This window comes from Acipenser ruthenus, chromosome 2 (assembly GCF_902713425.1).
Source record: "Acipenser ruthenus chromosome 2, fAciRut3.2 maternal haplotype, whole genome shotgun sequence".
Lineage (NCBI taxonomy): Eukaryota > Metazoa > Chordata > Actinopteri > Acipenseriformes > Acipenseridae > Acipenser > Acipenser ruthenus.
The window spans coordinates 51465042-51491340 of record NC_081190.1 but is presented as its reverse complement, the minus strand read 5'-3'; the positions used below and the strand labels follow the sequence as shown (position 1 = coordinate 51491340).

The 26299-nt window shown below is 38.1% G+C and overlaps 1 protein-coding gene across 2 annotated transcripts in view; it reads left to right on the top strand.

Moving 5' to 3' along the window:
- Positions 1–26299, top strand: part of LOC117409029 (glutamate receptor ionotropic, delta-2) — a 612251-nt gene that overhangs the window by 59760 nt on the left and 526192 nt on the right. For both annotated transcript variants that reach the window (XM_058996844.1, XM_034014543.3), the window contains exon 2: positions 22595–22750. In XM_058996844.1, the coding sequence (XP_058852827.1) occupies positions 22595–22750 (156 nt within the window). The remainder of the gene's footprint in view (positions 1–22594; positions 22751–26299) is intronic.

Sequence of the window (26299 nt, the reverse complement as noted above, 5' to 3'; positions counted from 1 at the left end):
ACTAGTGTTTACACCTGTGAGGAGTGGGTGTTGCCAATTGGTGTATAGAGCTTGGCATTGTGATTGGCGTTGCTTTCCAAAGGGTCTACAGAGATTTTAATTTTGAATGTTGTGCCTAATGTAGAGAACTGTGTGTAGTGTTTTGCAAAAGTGTGATATAGAATTGGAAACTGAGTGTAAAGCAGGAATTGTGTTTGCAATTTTGCAGACTTGGTTTAGGGATTTGGTACATGAGTTTCAGGTTTCGGTGATTGCGTTTCAAGTTCCAATTTTAGTGTGTAAACAATTGGGAAAAACTGTAATTTTAGAACAATTTGTAGATTTTATTTTTCATTTTGACATTATGGACTTTTTTTGTGTTGATCAATGGCAAAAATTCCTAATTTAAATCGATTTTAACACAATAAAATGTGGAAAAGTCCAAGGGGGGTCAATATTTTTGAGAGCCACTGTAGGAGAAGCAATTGGGGCAACCTTGTCAAGCATCAAGAAAATAGGCAAAATTGGAAAGGTGCTGGGGCCCAACAATCACACAATTGTTGCTTCTAACTTGGCTTCTTCTTTTCATTGCTCCACTTTACATTGAAATGCTCTTTGTACAACTCCAAAGGCATTGTGACCATTCCCTTATCAGCTCAAAAGTCACATCTGCAACAAAAAACATTGACAATTCACAACCAAAAAAAAGGCTCCAACACCCCAGCCCTGGATCTGCAATGCCTGCCCCATCAACTGTTACTCCCCATACACTTACCTTGCATTCTCATTATCCCTTGCACTCGTTGCCATTATTGGTCTTGTTCATCCTCTTCATTGTTGGAAATATATTGCTTCATGCTCTTTCACATATTCTTTTATGTATGGGCTAAATGTCTGTCCATGTGTGCCCTCATCTACCTGTGCCTTACCTGCATGTTGTCCGTATGTCTTCAAAAATCATACTTGTGATGACGCCTCTCCCATTCCCTGTCTAGTCTTTCACTCTGGAGTAGTGCTTGTAAGGATAACCAAGAACACTTCAGTCTGTCCTGAGCACTTTCCTTGGCATATATGTGTCTCAGCATCTTTATTCTGGTTACAACCCAGCTGATAAGGGAATGAGCATTTCAATGTAAAGTGGAGTGATCAAAAAAAGAAGCCAAGTTAGAAGCAACAATTGTGTGAATGTTGGGCCCCAGCACCTTTCCAACTGTGCCTATTTGCTTGATGCTTGACAAGGTTGCCCCAGTTGCTTTTCCTAACTTGGGCTTTTGTGTTTGACCATTTTAAACGACTGTTGCGTTTTTCTAACTTGTTTTTTGTTATATATAAACTTATGCTCTTTGCTTCCGTGAGTTTTGTTATTTCTTCAAATAAACTCATTTTCAAATAGGTGGCTGTGGACTATTTACCCCTTAGAATGAAGTCTTTTGTGCAGACTTAGCAATTGACCTTACCCATCTTTGGTCATAGAAATCTTACTGTAGAAAATACATTATATGTATGCAATAGTTCAACACAGAAAACAAAAAATCAGCCCTCCAGTTATATCATTCCAGCTGTGCAAAAGGCCTCTAGTGCTTCCCCTGAGATCTGTCCATACATACTTTATTAATAAAATCAGGTACTAAAATAACCAACCAGAAATAATACATTCATATTAAAACAATAATGGCCTAATTGAACTCATTGCACAAGTAATACAGCTTATGTTTTATTGGACTGTTGATGGATGGACAATGACACCTGTGCCTTCTGCCAGTTCTGTTGTAAATTCAACACTTGTCTTCTTTCTATTCTTTAAGGATATTATTCTTTAAGGAAACCCATTCCTGGGTTTGTCAATTACAGATGATGTTTCTCGGTACTTGTTGATTATGCTTCGATTATGCACACCTTGAAAATCAAGTGATTCGAGCTATTTCACTCAATGTTTACTACTGTGCTCTACAATGTTTTTTTTCTGCTCAGCGCATTTTTTCAAAGTATCACACTGACTCTGCAAATTAATTATGTTACTTTAACAATAATTCTTAAACTCAGTGAACATGTTAGAACTTCAATATAAAGCCACACAAAAATCAAATAAATCAAATAAGGAAATGCATTAATATGTTATAAAACAGTTAGGTTAATATATAGGCACCTTTTTTACCGGTTGCCTCTGACATTGGTTTCAGTTTTATTTGTAGTTGGCCTGGAGTGTTTACGCTTCTCCTGTGTGCTTCGAATTTTTCTTATTCTTACTGTGATTGGCTGCAAAGACAACAGGGCTAGCCAGAGATCGTATGTTTATTGGGTTGGTTTTGCTTGTGTACTGTTTCCTATTAAGTTTTAGGGGGGCAGACAAGCTGTGCTGCAAAATTGCTGTGCGTATTTTTACGCATTACATTTAAAATTAGTTTCTAATTTTTTTATGCATAAAAAGGGCAAGTACGCAGCTTATCTAGACCTTATCTGGACCACATAAGCATTATACTTACACGTTTTCATAGAAAACATTTTAACATGCCAGTGATGGAGAAGCCAAGATTTTAGTCATTAGTACATGCTTCTGTGCAGACTGGTCTCCTGGCAACCAAGAACACTTTGTCACCATCCACAACAGTCATTATGGAATGGTTTGACAGGAAATTAGACAGAAGTGAAAATCTAATGAAAAAAGGCTGGGGCAAAACAAACTACTGAGCTTTATGTGTTGCTAATCTGCTGTTTAGGAGATTGATTGGCCAGTTCAGCTCCCACTGTTTTTGCATTAGGCTCCAACACTGCAGGTCTGTCTGTTTCTATCTCACTGTATCGTCCCCCCACAGCAGGAGCTGTTGCTTGTTGATGCACAGTGTAATTTATGATTATGAATGCTTAAGCACTGAGACCCATTGATAATCATTTTAGATAGATGAGAGTGTCTACTAGCTACAGAGCAAACATGAATAATAACAAGTAGAAGAGTCATATGTGATCTGCAGTATTTACATGTTTACTTTATTTTATTTTTGCTGTGTCAAAAGATGCATTTGTTCTCTGTTAAAGGCCACACAATTTTATAGTGAACTTTCTTGACAGGCCATTTCTTGTTTCCTATATTCATTAATTACATCTCTAAATTTAAAAGCACAGTGTAAGCTTTAACAAACGAAGTAGAGCGTTTTTGTAAATGTCATCTAATACTGATGAAGGCAATAGCCAATGTTTTCTACCATGACGGCATTAAGTAGTTACATTTACTGGCTTTTTTCTGATACATTTCCAGAAGATTATTATTAAATTGGATGAATTTGAATAAAATAATCCATATGTGAAAACGCTGGCTGTAGGGGTGACGTCAGGCCAGGAAATGAATGCAAGACACATAGCAACTGCGGGCGAAACTGAGACGCTGCGGTGCTTAGTGTTTTATTAACACAAATAAAAGGTTTACCTAAAACAAAACACTGCACAAAACAACGGCACATTGGCCAAAATAAATAGACAGACAAAACAGACAAAACCAAACAGTGGACGAACAAACAAGTATCATGCTGGTTTAAAAGTCAGCACTCTTAGCAATTGTTATTTCTTTTTTAAAATTATTTCTCCTCTCTCTCCACACCTGTTCTCCACTCACGAACACACTAACCCAGAGTGAGTGACACGTGCATTTATATGTACAGTTGTGCCGGGATTCAATTACTAATTCATTATTCACTTGAATCCCAGCACGTGAAGTGATTGTGCAATTCCCGTGCCTAAATACAACTATATATTTTAAATCACTCGGGCTTCACAGACCCATTTATATCCTGTGCACCACTATATCCACATATAACAGACAACATGAAACATAAAAGATACGCACAGAGGCGGGGCGCACTGCCACATATCTCCCCCCTTGTGCACAGCACACATGGCCTCAAAGGCCACCTCCCCCTTAAAAGCCCAAAAGTCTCACTCAGAGTCTTGGTCCAAGAACAGAGGCAACAAAGTGTACTCTTCACGAGAGGTGAAGGAGCCACGATTCCTGAGTAAAGTGCAGCCCATGGTGGTAAATATCTTCCGGTATATTACTTCAGTGTTGTTTTTTTGGTTGATATTTTAAGCCATCTTCGGGTTCCGATTTTCAATATGGTTACAGAAAAACTTCCAGAAACTTTGATAATCGTGCTTGATACTTAAATCTCATTTAACATGAGATTCTCACATGCTTACAAGCAGATCCAGAAAACGCACCTAAGGCGACTGTGCCTCAATAATTTCAAAAATATACGCTGATGCTTAAAACCCGTAAGGTTTGTGTTTTACGGCCGTCAGATCTGTGAAATTGTGAAAACCTGTAACACTTATGGGTAATCCATAAGGATTGACAGCTCTGGCATTGAAAGTTGCTGATGGCAAAGTTCCTGTTTCTTTTGTTTTTAAAAAAAAAAGTTCGCATTCTGAATGCTTTGTAGATGAATGGCGTCTCAGTTTTACAGGATTAATAATGCACTGGGGTTTGGGTCGTCCTCGGATCCAGTAAATGTAAGTACCAGTGCTGGTTACCGCAACCATTACCTCGTGTAGCAAATGAATCTATCCATCTATAACGCAACTTATTGCACTCACTGAGTCACCAACTTCACTCAATGTACATGTAAAAAACACACTGGAATATGAAGACGAGGTGGGTGGGAAGCAATTAAAAAAATTAAAAAATGGTTGGAGAATGTACAGGATGTTACTTACCACTTCTGGTGAGTTGTGATGTGTAAATCAAACGGGATTGGTGGCACACAGTAGATTTATAGCATTTTGGTTAAATACGACGGTTAAAGAAATCGATCATTCACACTACGGTACAGATCACAAGTCAAGCAACAAATATAGACTATTTTTGTTTCACATTAAGTTATGTTACCAGATGCAGCTAACCTCTCCAAAAACATGTAATATGGAAATAATAGGGATATTCCTATATCCCTGGCAACACTGTAGCACATATTTTATATTGTTGAAAATGAAAAGTTATAAAACTGTGGTTTTAATGTTTTTTTTTTGTTGTTGTTGTTTTTAATTTAGTTATTCCAAGTTAGGAATATTCACTGCAGTGTGCTACTTTTATGCGAAGCGAAAAGGCTGGGCTAGATTTTTTTTTTTAATAATGCTGGCTAAAAAAAACACAGGAGCGCTATGCACTACACGACTGACTTTTCTTACAATACAGAAAAATGGAATGGTACAGTACAGTAGTTGTTCGAAAACTACAAAGCGATATGTAATTTCAATGTCAATGTAACATTACTAATTCTCTAGGGCGTGATGCAAAACTTTTGGCCATAGCTGTAATACCCCCGACTAATTAAAACACTGGTTTGTTTTTCAGTTTTGTTTTTCTGTCATCTATATGCAGGTGTATAAAATTAGCAATCTGAGCTTAGCAAAGAAACAGACACTACGCTGCTGACAGCAAATAGCCTACTACTAAAGTGTTAGAAAATGTATCCATTCACAGCCAGTTATTTAGGAAAAATAGTAGTGAACTACAGAAATAATAAAAAAGGCAGGAAGGATGCTTATCAGGGGCGATGTATAAAATACTGACTTGCTTGTCCTTGTATGAAGTATGGGAGGGATCAAACACTTCAGGGTGCTTGGACACCTCTGTAGACAACAGTTTCATTCACGATTTTTCCTGACAAGCATGTGCTGTCAGCACTTGGCTATGATTGGTTAATCCACCGACGGTACCGCGCGGCAGTCAGAAAAAAACGCTCTGGTTTCGATTTGAGCGGTACTGCTCAGCAGCACCGCGGGACTAGCGGTATCGTCCCACGCTGATCTGTCCAACACCATATGAAAGCAATGCCAGCAATACAGGCAGCAAAATGCCTTGTGTGCCATGCCTGTCTGTCCCGGGCTTTAGCAGCTCGTCTCGCCAGTTGCTGTCGATCACACAGATATTAAAAACCCTGTGCAGAATGTGACCATAACTGACTGTATATAGTTTGCGCTTCTTTGGAGATTCAAAATGAACTATTATATAATGTATAACAGTTCATTTAGTTCTAACAGTGCTACAATCGATGAGATCCTATGTACGTTTAAAGTGGTTGTAGATAACAAAATAATCTTACCTGTCATGCACTTACCTTCACTATATGGTTTCCAAATGTGCACTTTGCAACATTTATTTTCATCTTACAACATGATATTATAACGGTGCGATAGACCGGCTGGCAGAGCTTTGTTTAAACTCGATTTTGAGGGGTATGTTTTCTCTGCCTTTTCAAAACGGATCGGGACCACGTTTCATATGCTATGTGTCTCCGTGCATTTCCGTGCATTTCATATGCTCCAGTCTAATACATATCCTTTTAAGTTTAGAAGCGTCACTGTCATAAATGGATAAGAAAGATCAATAAAGTTCATGGATTGATTGGTTGGTTTTGTAACATATAATTTGTCTCCTTTCTATGATCTCATTACTACGGAACCCCTAAAGAGACATGGTGTAAAAAGGGAGGCGACTATCTCATGCACACGACTTGCTATCTCGTCAGCACGCGATATTATAGTAAGTCGTGAGCACAAGATAGTAGTCGTGCTATGCCACACGTACAGTGGCTCTCAAAAGTATTCACCCCCCTTGGACTTTTCCACATTTTATTGTGTTACAACATGGAATCAAAATGGATTTAATTAGGAGTTTTTGCCACTGATCAACACAAAAAAATGTCAAAGTGAAAAATAAAATCTACAAATTGTTCTAAATTAATTTCAAATACAAAACAGAAAATAATTGATTTCATAAGTATTCACCCCCTTGAGTCAATATTTGTTAGAGACACCTTTGGCAGCAATTACAGCCATGAGTCTATTTGGATAAGTCTCTACCAGCTTTGCACATCTGGACACTGCAAGTTGGATGGGGACCTTTGGTGAACAGAAATTTTCAACTCTTTCCACATATTCTCAATTGGATTGAGGTCCGGGCTTTGACTGGGCCACTCCAGGACATTGACCTTTTTGTTTTTAAGCCACTCCAGTGTGGCTTTGTCCTGCTGGAAGAAAAATCTTCTCCCAAGTTCCAGGTCTCTTGCAGACTTCAGCAGGTTTTCCTCCAGGATTTCTCTGTACTTTGCTGCATCCATTTTGCCCTCTATCTTCACGAGCTTTCCAGGCCCTGACACAGAGAAGCATCCCCATAGCATGATGCTGCCACCACCATTCTTCACAGTAGGGATGGTGTTCTCAGGATGATGTGCGGTGTTAAGCTTGCACCAAACATAGCGCTTAGCGTTGAGGCCAAAAAGCTCTATTTTGGTCTCATCAGACCATAGAATCTTCTTCCACTTGGTCTCAGAGTCTCCCACATCCCTTCTGGCAAACTCTAGCCGAGATTTGATGTGAATTTTTTTCAACAATGGCTTTCTTTTTGCCACTCTCCCATAAAGGCCAGTTTTGTGAAGTACCCGGGCTATTGTTTCCGTATGCACAGTGTCTCCCAGCTCAGCCATGGAAGACTAACTCCTTTAGAGTTGCTATAGGCCTCTTGGTGGCCTCCCTGACTAGTGACCTTCTCGCCCGGGTACTCAGTTTTTGAGGATGGCCTGTTCTAGACAGATTCACAATTGTGCCATATTCTCTCAATTTCTTAATAATGGACTTTACTGTGCTCCGGGGGATATTCAATGCCTTGGAAATGTTCTTATATCCTACCCCTGATTGGTGCTTTTGAAGAACCTTATTCCGGGTTTGCTTTGAATGTTTCTTCGTCTTCATGATGTAGTTTTTGTTGCTAACCACTGTGGGACCGCCCAGAGACAGGTGTATTTAACCTGAAATCATGTGAAACACCTTAATTGCACACAGGTGGACTTCATTCAACTAATTATGTGACTTCTAAAGACAACTGGTTGCACCAGAGCTCATTCAGGTGTGTCATAGCAAAGGGGGTGAATACTTATGCAATCAATTATTTTCTGTTTATATTTGTAATTAATTTAGAACAATTTGTAGATTTTATTTTTCACTTTGACATTATTTTTTATGACTTTTTTTGTGTTGATCAGTGGCAAAAACTCCTAATTAAATCCATTTTGATTCCATGTTGTAACACAATAAAATGTGGAAAAGTCCAAGGGGGGTGAATACTTTTGAGAGCCACTGTAAATCAAATTTCTTTTCCACCATATCAACAAAACATAAAAAGACCTTCCTCTCTCCTTTTCCAGTCCTGATGTTATGCCAAATAGTGTAATCAGAAAACTCATTTGTAATCAGCACGCATGCAAATTAATTTGCATATGCCTAGTTTATGTGTTCCATCTTTGAATCTTGTCTGCCAAAATGTGTCTCATTCTAATGGTTTTGCTGCGAACGTATACAGTACATCTTCTATTCTTGTATAAGACCCGTTGCTGAGTATCTCAACCTTATCTTAACTTTAGATCTATTTAGGGTTCTGGCAGTCAATAAAGAGGCAGACAACAATGAACAGTTAAAGCAGTGAAACCTGCAGTTTTATTTAGCTCTTTTTCTGAATGGATTTTGTGCTCTTTTCTTAAAGGCTTTCTTTCAATCTCTCTCATTCAGCATTCCCAACTCAACCCTCCTCAATTGGCATGCAGCATGCCTTTTCATGAGTGCTGACTCCGCAGACTCATCACCCATTGGCCCATCTGTATCTTCTCCCAATCACACACACACACACACACACACACACACACACACACACACACACACACACACACATTGACAGTCAGATAGGCTGCTCAAGGATAGAGGGAGAGAGAGGCCGGCAGTAGCCGATGAAGCAGACTCACGCTCACTCACGCCGCACACAGGTAACATTATGGGTACAGTATAAGTTCCAACCCCTTCTATTTCCAACTATTTTTGCATCCTCAGCACATGATTACACACATTAAAAGGTAAATGGAGGCAATATTCTCTGCTCTGCTACAACAGTAAATGCACTGTTCTCTGATCTTCAAAAACAAAGAATTTTAATACAATTAAAATATCAAATCAATATGGTTATACAATATATTGCACATTATTACTTTATTATTACAATTGTGCTGCTTTGTGGAAATGTAATTATTCCTTTAATGTGAATGTGTGAAAGAAGGAACATAGATTATCTGAATGTATGTTTTTCACATACTTTTTTTCTCTTCAACATTTTCATTTTCATTGATATGTTTTGTGTGTCATCTGGGTTTCTATGAAAGCTGCTCATTGAAAATACATAATTTTTGTAATTGTAATTTTACCTGTCTTACCCTGCAATTTCTTGAATCTGTCACTCAGTCCTGCTGCCCTTGCAAATTATTTCAGGGTGGTTATACTTAGTTTCAGTCACAAGTATCTACTGCGCGAGGATTGATGATCGTTACATCCGTATGATCTAAGATACAACTGTGTAGACGTAACTGTTTTGACATTATTCTGCAAGCCTAAATAAAGACTTGCACCAGAGCCCAGTAAATCCTAGCGTCGGCACTTCCATTACATCATCATGCATATATGAATGATTTCTAGTGGCGCCACAGTGGAATTAAACCTAAAGAAACATATTTTTTTTGCCATTGGCTATGCCATAGGGCACCAGGATTTTCACTGCAACTAAACATTGTCTGCTATACAAGTGCCTTTTTTTTTTTTACCTCTGTGCACGTTTCTTTTGTCAAAAAGTGAGTGGGGGATGGCCCCCCTAGCCCTGATGCACCCTGCCGTAGTGTGTCGCAGACTTTGAACTTGATCTGCACATTACAAAAATGACAAAAAGTGGGTGGAAGGCATCGAAGCGTGTTTTACACCAGTGCAGGCTATATGTGACAATTACAGTACATTCCAGGTTTGATTATTATTTTGTAAAACAAGAAAATAAAATTTGTAAATAAAAACAGGTTGTAAAATGTGTTCTTACTTTTTTTAATGTTAACAGACAGAACACTGGCTTCCCCGTTCTAACCCCCCACGCATTTCATTCTGAAAACATTAGGTGCTCATAGCAGTTGAATTTCCTTTTCATCCTAAACTATAAAAGTAACCCAGGGATGTTTAAGTCTGTCTGTCTTGACACAAGGGGATAAAAGACAGAAAACTAACAAGAATGTGTGGAAAGGGATTTAGCAGTCTTAATGATTTTGTGTTCTGATGAGAGTGTATGTTATCCATCCCTTTGACAGCAGCTCCCTTTAGGTAGAAAATTGAAATATGCCTCTGTTCTGTGTAACATAACATTCTGTGAAGTTTCCCTTTTTAAAACATTTGCCCTGGTTTAAATGCTGAATTCTGTTTTGCACTGAACAGAGACACACAAAAAAGAACTAGGCTGTATGTTCTCCCAACAGACTGTGACAGGAGCATAACTTAATATACAATACCAGGGGTGTAGGGTGACTCCTTAAGTTGGTGGTGCAGCAGAACATTTGCTGCTGCCATGAAGCTCAAAAGAGTTTTGAGATGCTCCAAAATTATATCTGAGCCTCTCTGTGACTTAAAATGTGTCAATGTGCAGCTAAATTTATTTAGGAAAATAGTCCAGGCAACACATTTTACTGTAAACATCTCTGTTTATCTGCTTTAGCCAGTTCCTATGTCAAAACAAGTTTTAAACTAAAATGCTTTAAATATTAGAAGAAATCAGTTACTATAAATCTGACCTTTGAATGTTTTCTTTTTTTTATTTCAAAAGCAAGCTCTGATCTTTCTGGTTGGAAAAACCCTAAACCAACATGTCCAATTCAGAGCCTCCTTCATACATTTTTGTCTCTTCCTGTTCAATAAAGATAATACTGAGACTGGGAAATCGTTTCTCATTCATGCTGTTTTTAACACATGTTTTCACCCTCATTAAGCAGAAGAAACTCCTTTCTGCAGAACAAGTGGTAACAGGAACTGTCAAATATAGTCCAAATAGCTTACTTACTTCAGGGAGAATGTCTTGGCCATTTACATGAAGGAAACAGTTCAGGTTGGAGGTGACACTTCATTCACCAGAATTTTCCGTGGTTATTACACCATCGAAAACAGTCAGTTCTGCTGCTAACCTGTCACCATCCAAGTCTCCAGTGAAAGTGTCACGCACATTCCTAAGGATCTGCTTATTAGGAATTGTAGCTGGACACATGAGGAGTGTCTGTGTCCCTGAGAGATCATCCTGCTTTCTAGGATTTAGCCTTTTCTCAATATCCGCTGTAAGTCAATCAATTAAATCAAAAGACTGCTTTCTGAGGTATTCCTTTGGTGATGAAGGGAAATGTTCTTCTGATCTACTACCATCATACTTTTTAGTGGGCCAGTGTCTTCTTGAAAAACTCATTTAGCATGGATAGCCACAGATGGAATTTAAACGTTGCAACTGATCTTAACAGAGACTCTGCATCTGATCCATTCTGGAAATCCCTTTCAGACAATGTAGCTAATGCTTCCACAACAGAGTTGAATGATAAGTTTACAGCTTCAAATTAATCAGTAAGACTAGTCCAGCGTGTTGCACACAGGCGTTTCAGTATACTTATTGTTTCATTGTTTTCTGCCTGAATCTTATGAAGTACTACACTAGACTTTACAGGTGACTCCAGAAACACATAGAGGCAGTTCACAGTACCCATCATATTTCACACTTCTTTCACAGCCTTTCCGCATCCACTAAAGCCAAATTTAACCTGTGAGCATGGCAGTGAACACAGATTGCCCACTCTTCTTGCAAGATGCGAGTTGCTAACCCTGAGTGGCACTCACTTATATTTGAAGCCCCGTCATAGCACTGCCCCCGCAAATTGCTCAGAGATAATCCAAGTTTGTCGAAAATATCTTTGATACAATGAAGCATAGTCTCACTGTTCATTTTTGGCAAAGACCACAATCCGAGAAATCTCTCTTTCACGGTAAAGTCTTGTGAAACATATTGAACACAAAATGACTGTTTGGTGTGTGGTACAGCCTTTGTTTCATCACAAATTATTGCAATCCACCCAGATTCTTTGATACTATTTTTTTCTGAAATCATCCTGCATAGTTCATTCTGAATCACTGGACTTGGTGTGTGAATGTGCCCCTTCAGTGTTCAGCTAACTCTGGGCATTCTTTACTTAACCAATGCAACAGCTCAAGAAAATTGCCTTGATTTTTTGCATCTTGCTTCTCATTAGGTCCTCTTATGGCATGCCCATTCATCCAAGTATTAGAATAAGTTTATGGTTCTTTTTAGATTTCGCTGTTTTTCTTCAACTTTCTGTTTTGTGGATACTGAGGATACTGATTACACTTTGAGTTTTGCTAGATGTAAGGAATACATACATTTCTATAGCAGCTTTGTGACCGGCAGATTGTTCATGTTTTTGGAAAGCCTCCAAGGTTCGATTCCACTCTTCACAAATGCATCTTCCAGCCTTGCATCACCAATCACCCTTTGTTTGAAAACAGTCTGCAATAAAACAAAATGCAGAGTCTGATGTTTTGCTGTATTCTACCCATTTAAATTGGTTGTACCACTCTTCTCTGATATTTCAATGACATGTAACTGCCCATTGGGGATTTCTTTTGCTAGCAGTATGGACCATCCTCTACCCTGGCATCATTTGGTCCATTATTGGGATCTCTGCTGTACTGTCTCATAATCTTGCCCTGTTCGTTTTGCCACCTTTATCTGTAGCCCTTTACAATCCATTAGGGTACTTGTGAATATTTAAGATTGAATACTGTTTGTCACAGGATGCTTGCATTTTGTTTGAACACACACTGTACAACTTTAAGTACCAAATCTGTAACATACTGGAACATTTTACCCTGAATTCCTTTCAATCCCATACTACACAACACACTGTACAACATCAAGTGATCCCAATCTGTACATACTGGAACATTTTACCCTGAATTCCTTTCAATCCCATACTACACAACACACTGTACAACATCAAGTGATCCCAATCTGTACATACTGGAACATTTTACCCTGAATTCCTTTCAATCCCATACTACACAACACATTCATAATAATAATCTAGACATGTGCTCTGACTTTTTTTATAAGTGTCATACAAAAACAGATTTATGGCTATCACGTTTGTTGGTCTCATTGTTGACCCCATTGCAACTTTCCCTTTGTTTTTGGCATGCAAATTTGTATACACTATTTCTAATTGGTTGCACTTTAAATGAGCTTAAATAACAAGAGGCTGCCTGGCAACCATTTTTTAACAAGATAATTTATCTGTATTTGCCAAAATGGCTGAAAAGGATGAGTATGTTGAGAATTTAGAGCTTCTAGACCCTAACCCAAAAATTAGCAAAAAGCAATGAATGTTTTTTGTTTCCAAACACTGTTGTCTCAAGCCAGTAGTTCACAATGTTACTATTCTTAAGTCCTCCTTTTAGTGTATCAACACATCTTAGACTAATTTAGGGGTTTTAAGCTGCAACAAGAACAAGAAGCAACAGTAAAAGTCATGTGCTATACGGAAGCACCATACCACTGTGATATCGCAATACTCATGTTCTACCCATAGCATGTGTTAGACTAGAGTATAAAACAGTTAATACAAATGTCAAACACAGCAGTCATTATGACAAGCCTGTTATAGTTAATGAGTAGTAGATGTTACAAGAACATTAAAATCAGCAGTATTTTATTGTAGCCTTATAAAGGGAAGAGAGACTATTCAAAATGGCCTATTGTTTAGCTGGCTTGTAGCATAAAACCATGAATCTTAAGTCTCTTTCACACTGGCATGCTCTACCTGTGACAGACCCTACCCGGGTCGCGACCCGGTGTCATGCGGGTCAGCTAAGCGTTTTCACGCTGCTTTCTGAAGACGCAGGGTCAACCTAGGGTGACAGAAGCAAGTACACAATACACGTAGCAGCAGCATTCACATGACCACGCTTTCATCTGTTTTTAATCTGTCTTTCCACCAGACTAGCATCCTGTGAAATCCAGTTTAAACCAAACTCTCACAGATTGTTTGGAAAACGTGGTTGTTTCGGATGCTTCCAGCCAAGCTTCTCTGGATTTAATCATCAGCCCAAATGTTGATTAGTGTAAATGCTTCTTCAGGAATTGCTCCATGCACCATTCTGGCTCATAGTGTGTCTCAATCAACAAACCGTGAATAAACAGAAATGGTTTGCAAGTTCCTTGCAGAAGTGAAACCCTCCCACAGGCGTGGCTGTTTGTTCCTTCCTCCGATCACAATCATTTATTTCTTAGCAGATGCCCTTATCCAGGGTGACTTACAATTTTTACAAGATATCACATTATTTTTTACATACAATTACATTATTTTTTACACATTATTTTTACATACAATTACCCATTTATACAGTTTTTTTTTTTTTTTTTTTTTTACTGGATCAATCTAGGTAAAGTACCTTGCTCAAGGGTACAGCAGCAGTGTCTCCCACCTGGGATTGAACCCACAACCCTCCGGTCAACCTGGGTTAAAGCATGGGTCGCTGCCAAATACTTTTTGAGGTTTCAGTTCAGTAGATTCTTGCTAATTCCAAACCACAGAAATTTTAACTGATCTAACCATGTTATCACATGCTATCATAATGAAATGAATGCTGATAACAGCCGTAGAAACCAAACTTCACTAATCACTAATCTGAACAGGATCTGGTCCCAACTGGCTCATAACTATCTTGTGCTTTGTGAGGTTTTTATGCAGAAGCAATTATTTAATTTAAATCACTTATCTTAGACTCAAACTAGCTACTGGTATTAATTAAAACTTTAATATCACTTCACAGTGCTTTACATGAAACAATTAAGGTAATCCTACAGCGTTTAATTCTCAACAGTATATATATTTTTTCTATTTTATGTATGTATTCTGGGTAAGATTTTTTTTTCACAAGAATGTTGTATTAAGTAACCACACTCTACTGTGTTTGTTGTTTACTCACTAAGAACTGATATGCAGTCCTATATTTTAAGCCAATTTGTAAGTAATTTAGAAGTGAATACATTCTGCTGCTGCTTTCACAACCTGGGTTTGTGCATTATTCTATTCAATGTAATACACTTAACATGAAACAAGTCTATGAATGTTACTGTCTGCCATTACATTTAATGATACTAATTTCAACTATTAATTTGTGTCCAATTAGATTATCATGTTTTTTTTTTTTACCTTCTCATCTTAATGAAACAATTGGAGCTGCTTGCGTCAATACTTTATGTAAATACTAGCTGAAGTACCCGGTGTTGCTCGGGGAAATTCAATATTTCAATATTTCATGCATGACAAATTGGGGAATGGTAGCCTTATGGTTTCCTATAAGTTACCGATCTTGGGTGTCGCACAATGCGCTCGGACCCCTTTCCCCTTTTTTAACTTTATTTTTTTTGGTTTATGCCATTTTTTTAATTTTTTAAAATTTTTGTTCTTATTTTTTTTTTGGTTTTGTGTTTCTTTAATTTTAGATACATGGCTACTGTAGTGATCCAGCAATGGGGTTACTAAATAAAGTACCCTGGGGGTCAAAATTTTGGATCCAAACATAACCCTCGACCTTCCCCTGTACCTGGCTAATTATGATGCCTCTCTTATTCTCTTACATTGAAAAAAGAAGTTCTGTTATGAGGTTTATTGGCTGGCAAAAGCAGCTGACCATTGACAGTTGCCTGTACAATATGAACTGTACAGGTTTAATGTGTATTGTTTTGCATAGTGCATTATATGGAATTCAATTGAAGGAGGAGAAGAAAACCTGCTGACAGAAATCATGTAGCTCACATAAACTGAAACAAACATGATGCATGCTTGGTATGAACAGTCCTATTTATTTTCCTGTTGACATTAAGCATCTGGCAGCCATGTTACTGGCATGACGTGAAATTATTGAAAAGATTTTTCACAGAAGCAGCATGCTTGCAGTGTTATTCTAAGACCTGTATAATGTTTGAAAAGTAACACCAAGGGCAAAACTTTAAAATGGCACAATGACCTTAGTTCAAGGAATTATGCTGGGTTTTGGACTGGAACTAAAATGACTCACAAGGACTTAATTTTTGTTTTTATTTGAGTTCTTAGTGGGCTGCTATGAGACTTTTTAAGTGTTTCACCATCAAACTTAAACACAGCATAACCAGCGCTCCAGATAAGGTTTTGGGTCATTGAGTAATTTACTCTCCAATTTAGACACTATCAGCCTGATTTTCAAAAGGGGCAGAGGGAAAAACAGGTTGCAAAACACCTTTGCGATTCCAGATAAGTTGCAAAATGTATTTTCAAAAGTCAAATGCATTGCGACCTCTATTTTCTCTCTAAAATGCGCCTTCTGAAAATCAGGCTGTATGTGAGTAAAATGTATTTTTTTTTTTTTTTTTAATTTAGTCGTTGCCATTCAGTTTTTATTATTTTCTCCCCAATTTGAAATGCCCAATTATTTTTCGGCTCAGCTCACCGCTACCACCCCTGCGCTGACTCGGGAGGGGCGAGGATGAACACACGCTGTCCTCCGAAGCGTGTGCCGTCAGCCGCCCGCTTCTTTACACACTGCGAACTCACCGTGCAGCCGCCTCAGAGCTACAGCGTCGGAGGACAACGCAGCTCTGGGCAGCTTACAGGCAAGCCCACAGGCGCCCGGCCAGACTACAGGGGTCGCTGGTGCGCGATGAGCCGAGGACACCCTGGCCAACCTAACCCTCCCTCCCCCAGGACGACGCTCGGCCAATTGAGCGCCGCCCCCTCGGAGCTCCCGTCCACGGTCAGCTGTGGAATAGCCTGGACTCAAACCGGCGATGTCCAGGCTATAGAGCGCATCCTGCACTCTAGCGAGTGCTTTTTACTCGGAAGCCCGAGTAAAATGTATTTTGGGTGAGTAAAAGGCTGTGTGGTTCAGTGGTTAAAGAAACGAGCTTGTAACCAGGAGGTCCCCGGTTCAAATCCCATCTCAGCCACTGACTCATTGTGTGACCCTGAGCAAGTCACTTAACCTCCTTGTGCTCCGTCTTTCGGGTGAGACGTAGTTGTAAGTGACTCTGCAGCTGATGCATAGCTCACACAGCCTAGTCTCTGTAAGTCGCCTTGGATAAAGGCGTCTGCTAAATAAATAAATAGTAAATAATAACATTACCTTGAAGTCGTGTATTTTCAATAAACACTATAAATACTTTAATGTTAATTTACGGGGTATGCATTAACTACAGATTTACATTTTAAATGTAATGTTACTTTGAACTACTTCAAACAATTATTCTTATTTGCTTTATTGACCACAAACAATATGACTGAAAAAAATAAACAGAAACAGTACTTTTATTTCAACGCTGTGATAGAATATATATAGCGACAAAGTCCTTCTCTGTGTTGGACCTTGTACACAATTTGTCGGGTTCACAGCGCCCTCTTTGGGTTGGATAAAAACTCTTGTGACAAAAATATTATGGTTCAAGCCAGGGCGGTGCTTATATGTTTACTTTTACAAAACACAAAATAAACAAAACAAAACCTAACTCCATATCGGAGCACAACCTGTACTTTTAAACAAGTCCTACCTCTCAGGCAAACAGCTACACCATTTACCTGCTTTACAAACAAAAATCTCTTTGCATTTGCCCACACTGGCTTGAAAAGCCTCATTTTTATGTCCTTGCTAGTGTTGCTTAATTAGGAACAGGTGTTAACAGCTTTAGATTATTACTGACAAACGGCAGCTGGGCTCAATGCAACATGCTGGGAAACAGCTTTTTTCTCCCCCCAGCACTTTAACCCGAACCACAGCACTAAATTTCTGGGTTCAGCTTACATATCATACGGGGACCCATATATCTCCCCTCTACGACTTCGCCACACTTTGTCACATATCCTCCCCCTCAGCTCAGACCCACCGGGGTGAGCGACACTTGAGAATAGACAATGTACTCAAGAGAGGCCATCAGCGTTTCCTAATTTTGTCCCTGCTCTGTGCTGTATTGTGAAATTGTCTCTATAATGGCTGTTATAGCTCAGAAACCATCTAGTCACCCAGGTGAGGGTAGCGTGATCCATGACCAATTCAAACTTCCTACCCTTGTGGAGGAAGTTTCCTGCTGAGAAAGAGCACAGGGTGTTCCTCCCCATCTACCTCTTGTGATAACACCGCCCCCAGGCCCACCTCAGTATACTTTGGTTAGATCCAAGGTGGTGAGAAACCTAGCCGTTCCAAGCCTATCAATCAGCTGGTCTACTCTGGGCATGGGATGCACATTACATTTTGATATGCTGTTTAATTTCCTGTAATCATTGCAAAACCGGAGAGTACCATCAGGTTTAGGAACAATGACAATGGGGCTCTACCAGCCACTATTAGATTCCTTAATGACCCTGAGTTCTAACATTTTTCTTACTTCATTACGAATGGCTCCCCTTCTGGCCTCTGGAATGTGGTAGGCTTTTAACTTTACCTTTTCTCTTGGGTGAGTACAATATCATGTCTAATAATATCTGTCTTCCCTGGAAGTAATGAAAATATATCTCTATATTTCTCTAGGAATTCATTGACTTCTTGTTGCTGCCAACTCGATAGGGTATCTGCAATTTTGATGAGTGGATTAGACTCAGACTTATTTTTATGAAGAGTCACCACTTAAGCTTCTTTATCCTTCCACACCTTCAACAAATTCACGTGGTAAATCTGCTCAGGTTTTCTTGTTCCTGGTTGTCATACTCTGTAATTTACCTCAAGGATTTGTTCTAAAACCTCATACAGACCTTGCCAGTTGGCCAGGATCTTGCTGTCAGCTGTGGGCACAAGGACCAACACTCGCCTGGGTGAAGTACGCTGACCCTTGCACCCTTGCCGTACACATGCTTTTGGGCATTTTGAGCATGTAGCATATGCTCTTTTACAATCAAACTAATGGCTATTATACAGTCTTGCATTTGTGCAACATGTTCCACCACACTACGGTAAGGGGTTGGCTCTCGCTCCCATGTTTCTTTAACAATATCCAACACCCCCTAGGGTGTCTCCCATATAATAACTCAAATGGAGAAAACCCTGTGGATGCTTGGGGTACTTCCAGTATTGCAAAAATGTGGTATGGTAATAACAAATCCCAGTCTTTCCCATCTTTCAACTACCTTCAGCAACATGGATTTTAGGGTTTTGTTAAATCTCTCTATTAATCTATCTGTCTGTGGATGATATACAGAGGTTCACAAATGTTTAATTCTGAGTAATTTGCACAGTTCTTTTGTTAATTTAACATAAATGGAGTACCCTGATCTATGAGTATCTCTTTGGAGATGCTGACTCTAGTAAACATTTGCAAGAGCTCTTTTGCAATAGTTTGGCCGAGTTGTCGAGGAGAGGCATAGCTTCAGGATATCGAGTGGCATAACCCATAACAACTAGAATGTAATGGTGCAGATTTCCCTAATGGCCCTACCAAATCCATAGCAAACTGTTCGAACGGCACCGCTATGATTGTTAGTGGTACTAGTGGGCTATGGCAGGCTTTAAACGGGGCAGTACACTGGCTCTCGGGACAGGAAGTATAATATTCGGTTATATCTGCATGCACACTTGGCCAATAAAACCTTTTGAAAATTCTCCCTTGTCTTTTCAATACCCAACTGGCCCCCTAACAGAGAAAACAGGGATTGTCTCCCGTATCAATTTGGGTCGTATGCCTCAGAATCAGAAGGTTCAAACTCAGAGAGAGCAACGCAGACGGACCAGTTGGACAGCAGATGTCTGCGGGGAATCAGCATCTTGACAGCACGGAATGGTTAATAAAAACCCTTAAGTTTAACATAGATTGATACTTAAAATATTTCATATTACCCATAATTGTATAGTTATGTCAGTCCTTTAGTTAACAATATTGATACATGAATTATTGATACTAGCAGAATAACCGAATGCTGTGGATTGCTACTGGCATGTATTTAACATATATCTCTCTATATACATATGTACAGTATATTAAGGATGTGCAAATCATAATGCAGAGATGTCAAAGACTACGATTTGGCCGTAGCAGCTACTATTTTTTGGAGATATTGCTTCAGCGCTACGTTGAAGGGGTATGTATAATACTATGATTTCTAATAAATAAATACATGATGGATACTCCCTGAACGTTTATGAAATATTATTTCAATACCATGTTTTTTTATTGTTTATTTTTTTAATGAATTAATGGTTCGTAATACTGTATTTCACTGACAGTTTATTGTGGCATTGACATACTAAAATCTCAGAGCCGGTTGCTTAGTAACTGATTTAGAAACTGAAGCTGCAGCACAAAACTCTAAACAGTTGTTTTTATATTATCAACTTTATATATTACGTCATTATATTGCACATTGTGCTTATAAAGACCCCTTGCTTGCACTGTATTTTTTTTTCTGAAAAAACTAAAAATAAATTACTTGTAGTATACTGGTAGTGTTTAATGCAAAACCATATAAACCCTAATTTTATACATGAAAACGAAAATATCTGTACCTCCAAATAATAGTTGATCTTTGTTTATCACAGGATGGGATGGGACAGGATTTTTTTTTTGACAGGACAGGATGGGAAAAATATAAAAAAATAGTTACGCGATGGGACGGGACGGGGAAAATTTGGACAGGACAGGACTGGAAATGATTACTCTTTCATGAGATGGGATGGGACAGGACAATTTTTGACAGGACAGGATGGGACAGGACTGAAGTTTCATTCTTGTGTTACTCTCTAATCTGGGGGCCCTTTTAGGTTGGTAGCTCCAGCCGTGAAATCTTTGCACTCTAACTACAGGGGTGACACCCATCCTGGCAAGGATTTCAGCTTTCAGGTAGACATAGTCTTAGGTGTCCCCTGGCTCCAGATCATAATATGCTTTCTGAGCAACTCCAGCTAAAAAAGGGCAACAGCTCAGCCCACTGTCCAGCTGGCCAGCCTTCTCTTTCTGCTGTTCGCTCAAAAGTCTTCAAATTGGCCTAATGACTGGCCTGTATCTGCCTTGGGTTTTGTTGAGCTAGAGTAATAGCAGTGGCTGGTTTTTCATTCAACAGCCGAACTTCTTCTCGTCAAATCAGAGCTGTCTGTTGTTGTTCATGACATCTCATTCACATGTCTCGTTTTCAATCACCCACAATTTGTGGTTTTTAGGCACTTTTAACAAATCTGTATCGGGAAACAGAGACAAAGCAAGTACGTTTCACATTCTTTAGCCTGTAGCAAACCAGCAACCAAACAAAGAACATCAACTTCTTTCTAAGTGTTTCATTGCCGCTTACTTTTAATAATGATTTAGACAACTCGATACAACTTTAGCAAAACAACACACGTTTATTAAGCAATTGGCTTCACTTAAAGGTTTGCTAGCATGCTTCTCTCAGTTATTTTTCATTCTACACTTCTAGTTTTACAGAAAAATCTCAAACAACATATATATTGACACACTGTGTTCCTCCTTCCTGCTCTTACATTCCAGTCAAAAAATCTACAGCGCCATGTACTGTGTGTATTATAAATGAAATAACAATACAACACTAACAGCCTTTTTAACATTAGGATATTTTTTACAGAATGTCTATCTACTTCATGGTCTGACATCACCACACAAGCTTTCCTGCCAGAAGTGTGTTCAATTGTTAAAGTTTCTGATTGCGCTACTAAATAAACCTTTTTCAACGGTTCTTAACACAGTGCTCAATTGTCTCTTTGGGACCCCATTGCGCTGTCATCAGAATCGCTTTGGCGAATATGTTAATGATACCATGCACCGAAATTTATGCTGATCCATAGTGATGGGACAGACGGTGTAAGATATGTCTTCAGAATACCATTTCAGTGCAGAATTTGGTTTTTTATGTCTTCACTCCATTTATGCGCCACAGAATTGGGGGTAAGTCCTCTTCACGTTTGCACTCGCGTTTGTGTTGTGATCAGAATACAAAAAGTCCTATACACTATTGCATATCTATTTAAGTTATTGTGGCTTTCACAATAAAGGATAACTAAAGTTTGTTGCAATGTTTAGTTCAAATATGGTAATGTTTAAATGTAAAATTTAAGAATTGGCAAGTATAGTAAATCACAGTATGCACAGTGTAAAAAAGGAAAACATAGAACATTTACCATGGTAAACCTTTATATGAGGAATACAAAACAATATTGAATACTGTATTCCTCCAATTGTCTAAATGTCCAACACAACTACAATTTGTTATTGTGGTAATTTGCAGTGTTTTTTTTATTATTATTTATCTGCAGCAAAACTTTTACCTGAGCTTGCAGCTGTGTAGGGAATATATAGACAAAAACATGTTGTACAGGTCCCTGACAATTAGTATTATTCAAAATGTAGGGCTTCATGTTGCAGCTCAAATATAAATACTAAACAGTTATTGTCTGACTGTCTTTCTTGCTTACCTTGGCTATGTGTAAGTCCAGCAACATTTCTAAACTAATCACAAGTGAAAGACACGATTTCACAAAAATCGTTATGTACATGGTAATTGATGATGTTCCCTTGAAAGAAAAATAAATAAATAAAAAAGCATGACCATTTCTACCTCATATTTTCTAAAATCCTCCTTTTGAGTGTTAAGTTTGAAAGCAGCTTGCTGTCTCTGACTGTCCTTCGAAAATTGATCTTTAAGCTGTCGTCATCTGTAATAAAGAATATTTCTTATTGTTCATCCCTGTCCATTTCCAGGGGCGATTTTTGATGAATCTGCCAAAAAGGATGATGAAGTGTTTCGCTTGGCGGTGGCCGACCTCAACCTGAACGAGGAAATCTTATCGACAGAGAAAATCACTTTTTCTGTGACATTTGTGGATGGAAACAACCCTTTCCAGGCTGTACAGGAAGGTAGGACCTTAGAACACCACTTTTCTTTATTTTATTGAATGCCACTGACCTGGAAGTAACACTGCTATGAGAAACTGTTCAAAGAAAGTGCAATAGAGATTAACGCCCATTTACCTTCCCCATTTATTATACCTATTTCGATTGTCAACGCTCCGGATCTGTATATAAACCAGGTTTGAAATGCTCATGTTTAAAATTACTTACACTGTGACATTTGACCTCCATAAGCCTTCCAATCAATCCTTAATTTAACTTTTCATTCAGTTCTGTCAGACTGGAATGTTGCTTCTTCTGCTGTTGAACACAAAGAAGTAAAATAAACCATGCCAACTACTTGACCCGTGAATTGCAGCAACTGAATACAAGTATTTTCAAGCCGTGTCAGCTTGCTTTATTTCCTGACCCCCCACATATTGTTGGTTTGTAAGCTGGGGTGTTATGGCTAACTAGGCCTGGAGACAAAAACATAAGATTTTGTCGATAAAATCATAATGAGTTTAAATATAAAATTATTTGTAGATGTGTGTTTAATATTCACAACACCTACTATAGTTAACATATATATATATATATATATATATATATATATATATATATATATATATATATTTAAATCCTGCTCCATAAGAACAAAGCATTAGTATGTTTAAACACCACAATGAAGCAGCCAACAGTTTTCTTAGTAGTTAAAAAAATGTGCCCCTTCTCTACCCCTGATGTATTGTATTGCAGCAACATTTTTTTAACAAAGCTTTTGTGTGTAGTACTGTATATACAGTGTGAAGTGAACCAGAACTCCATTAAGTGGTAAATGATGTAGGGATTTTGAGAGTAAATGGTTTCCAGACTTAGAGGAGATGAGCTTTGACAAAAGGATGAACAAGTTTGGATTTATCAAATTTGGAGGGGAAGTTGTCTCAAAACGGCACTTTTTTGATTTTTACATACTGCTACAATGGAGTGTGATCAGAATAGCATCCCTGTGCCTGATCTTCATCACATTCTACAGATGTGTTTTATACTGTTTGTCCAAACCTTCTATGTTGGCAAATGTATGTATGTAAATCAGAAATTCTGCGTTTAGATAAACAAGAGACAGGAGACTTACAGTGTTTACAGTAAAATCTGTACCTCAGTTAATTGTTATACTGTATATATCCTATATGTTGTGGATAAAGCTGCAATTTATGACATAACATGACTGCCACTCAATAAGGTGCTTTGTCAATAAATGAAGCAACACATCAGCATATTTATCTCCATATTACCACACTAAACTACATACTTTACTAATTAATGGCATACTTTCACATGCAGCTAATTAGAACTGTCGTCTTAATTGAAGAGAAATATTGATATGACAAGTCTTGGTATTTTCTCCAAAATGTTTCTACAATACACAAAGAATGTATGAAAAACTAAATGCATTTTAAGCAGCGTGAAACACATTTAATGTTAAATATTGATTAAGATTACTTTGTATTAAATCAGGCAAATCTGTTATTAGGTGTTATTTGCTAGTGTTATTTTGTACCTTTGGAATGTCAGTATTGCTACATTGGCTATGTTTACAACAACAACAGAGGTAACGCTACTATTCCTGAAAAAAAAACACGTACTGTTAATATGTGTTTCATGCGGTTAACCCTCGTGAGCAATGGAATCATCAGTATCAATAGCGTTACTGTAAGGTGAATAAAACCTTGGTGAAATCTTTACAGCTTTCAGTTCAAACAAATTGTCTCGTAAAATATATATTATTATTATTATAACTCAAAATCAATTCAATTTTCAAAGACAGGTTATAACTAATATAATTATAGTAATAGGTGCATCTGAGTTTTAATAAGAGAAGTTCTTTTGTATTTAAAAAAGTTCAAGGAGGTTTTACTGACTAAGCTACACAGAGAGTTCGGCTTGGTTTTGTCAGCCACAGTGCACATCTCGACTTTATACAGTATTTGTAATTTATATTTATAAAGAATGTACAGTACAAAACAGATTAACCTCTTTTGAGATTATCTAGAGAAGTCTGTTGTGAAATTACTAATGTACTTTTGACAGTCATGGAGAAGCACTGATGTAGCTCTGTAAACCTAGTTTCATTGGCTCTGCATTGTTCTGAAGTTGTGCGATACTTAACATATGACTTGCAATAGGATGACAGAAAATAAGGAGGTGTACTTATATCTCAGTAAGATGATGATTTTTCAATTTGTCCCTTTAATTTGACCCATTTGGACCCATGGAACCATGTTAATTGTACCAAACTGGCACTGGCCTACCCACTCTAGGTGTTCCATGATTGGAACATGCATTTCCAAAATCTTGAAAAGTATAGAATGATGATGATATGAGGACATCAACATTCTAGAAAAAATTGGTGCCAAAAGTAATTAGAAGTAGTATTTATATTATGTTATTCATTTATTGATTGTTATCTATTTTTATTATATGACTATGGTACAACAGAACTATTAAAATAAGTACCAGTGCCTGAAGCACAAACAGTCCAAACAGTAGTCGCCAAGAAAAGAGAAGAGAGAAAGTAAAAGTAAAACAGACAGAGCAAATTAAATGAAATTCCATACTGGCTGGCTGTATTTCTATGTTCATATGAATGAATATTGAAGTTGCCTGACAGATGCTCCTGTGTACAGCTGAGATGGTTGGTGACTGAAGGCCATTAAAGCAAATTTGTAGTACGATACACTGTGCCATGACAAAAAAATAGAACATGTAGTTTTGATACGACCCATTCACACTGCCTGCGATGCGACGGGGCGACACTGAAGCTTGTGAGCTAGGGAACTGACCAATGACCAATTAGAGGAGAGTCGCATATTACATCGCACACGCCTGTTGCCATTGGTATGAAAGGTACTGTAGTGTCACAGAGAAAGTATCACTTTATTGCAGCACGAATCGCATCGCATCCGGTGTGAATAGGCCTTAAGATTCAAAGGTCTGGTCACTGAGATTGACCTCATTGTGAATAATGTGCCTGAAGATAGGCTCCTCATAGTATCAACAGAAGAAACAGATGTTAATATGTGTAAACATAAACATGTTGTAACACAACTTTGATTGAATCAGCTTTAATGCTTTTGAAATTATAATATTTTGAAACTACGTTGAAAAGTCTACATGTTGTAATTGCACCAGAATGTTCAAGTTCCTCAATAAATGTTTGCTGAAAATGTGATTACTAAATATGGTACAAATATGCATATAGTCTGCTAATACATGTTATCTAAAATCATTTTCAGATCAATATGAACAGGGATGCTCCCCTATTCATTTAAAAATCTAGAGACATGTCAATACATTAGACTTTAACTTGAATTGCTTGACCTACTGCATAATTCCATGTTACCTTATTAATTACTGGTAATCCGCAATATCTGACCAAAACCACATGTCGGAAACAACTGTGATAAAAAAAAAAAGTAAAAATCCATATTGAATGCTAAAAATGTAAACTCTACCACCATGTGTATTGTCTATAATTTGTTTGAAGGAAAAACACATCACTACCTGTGGCCGCTG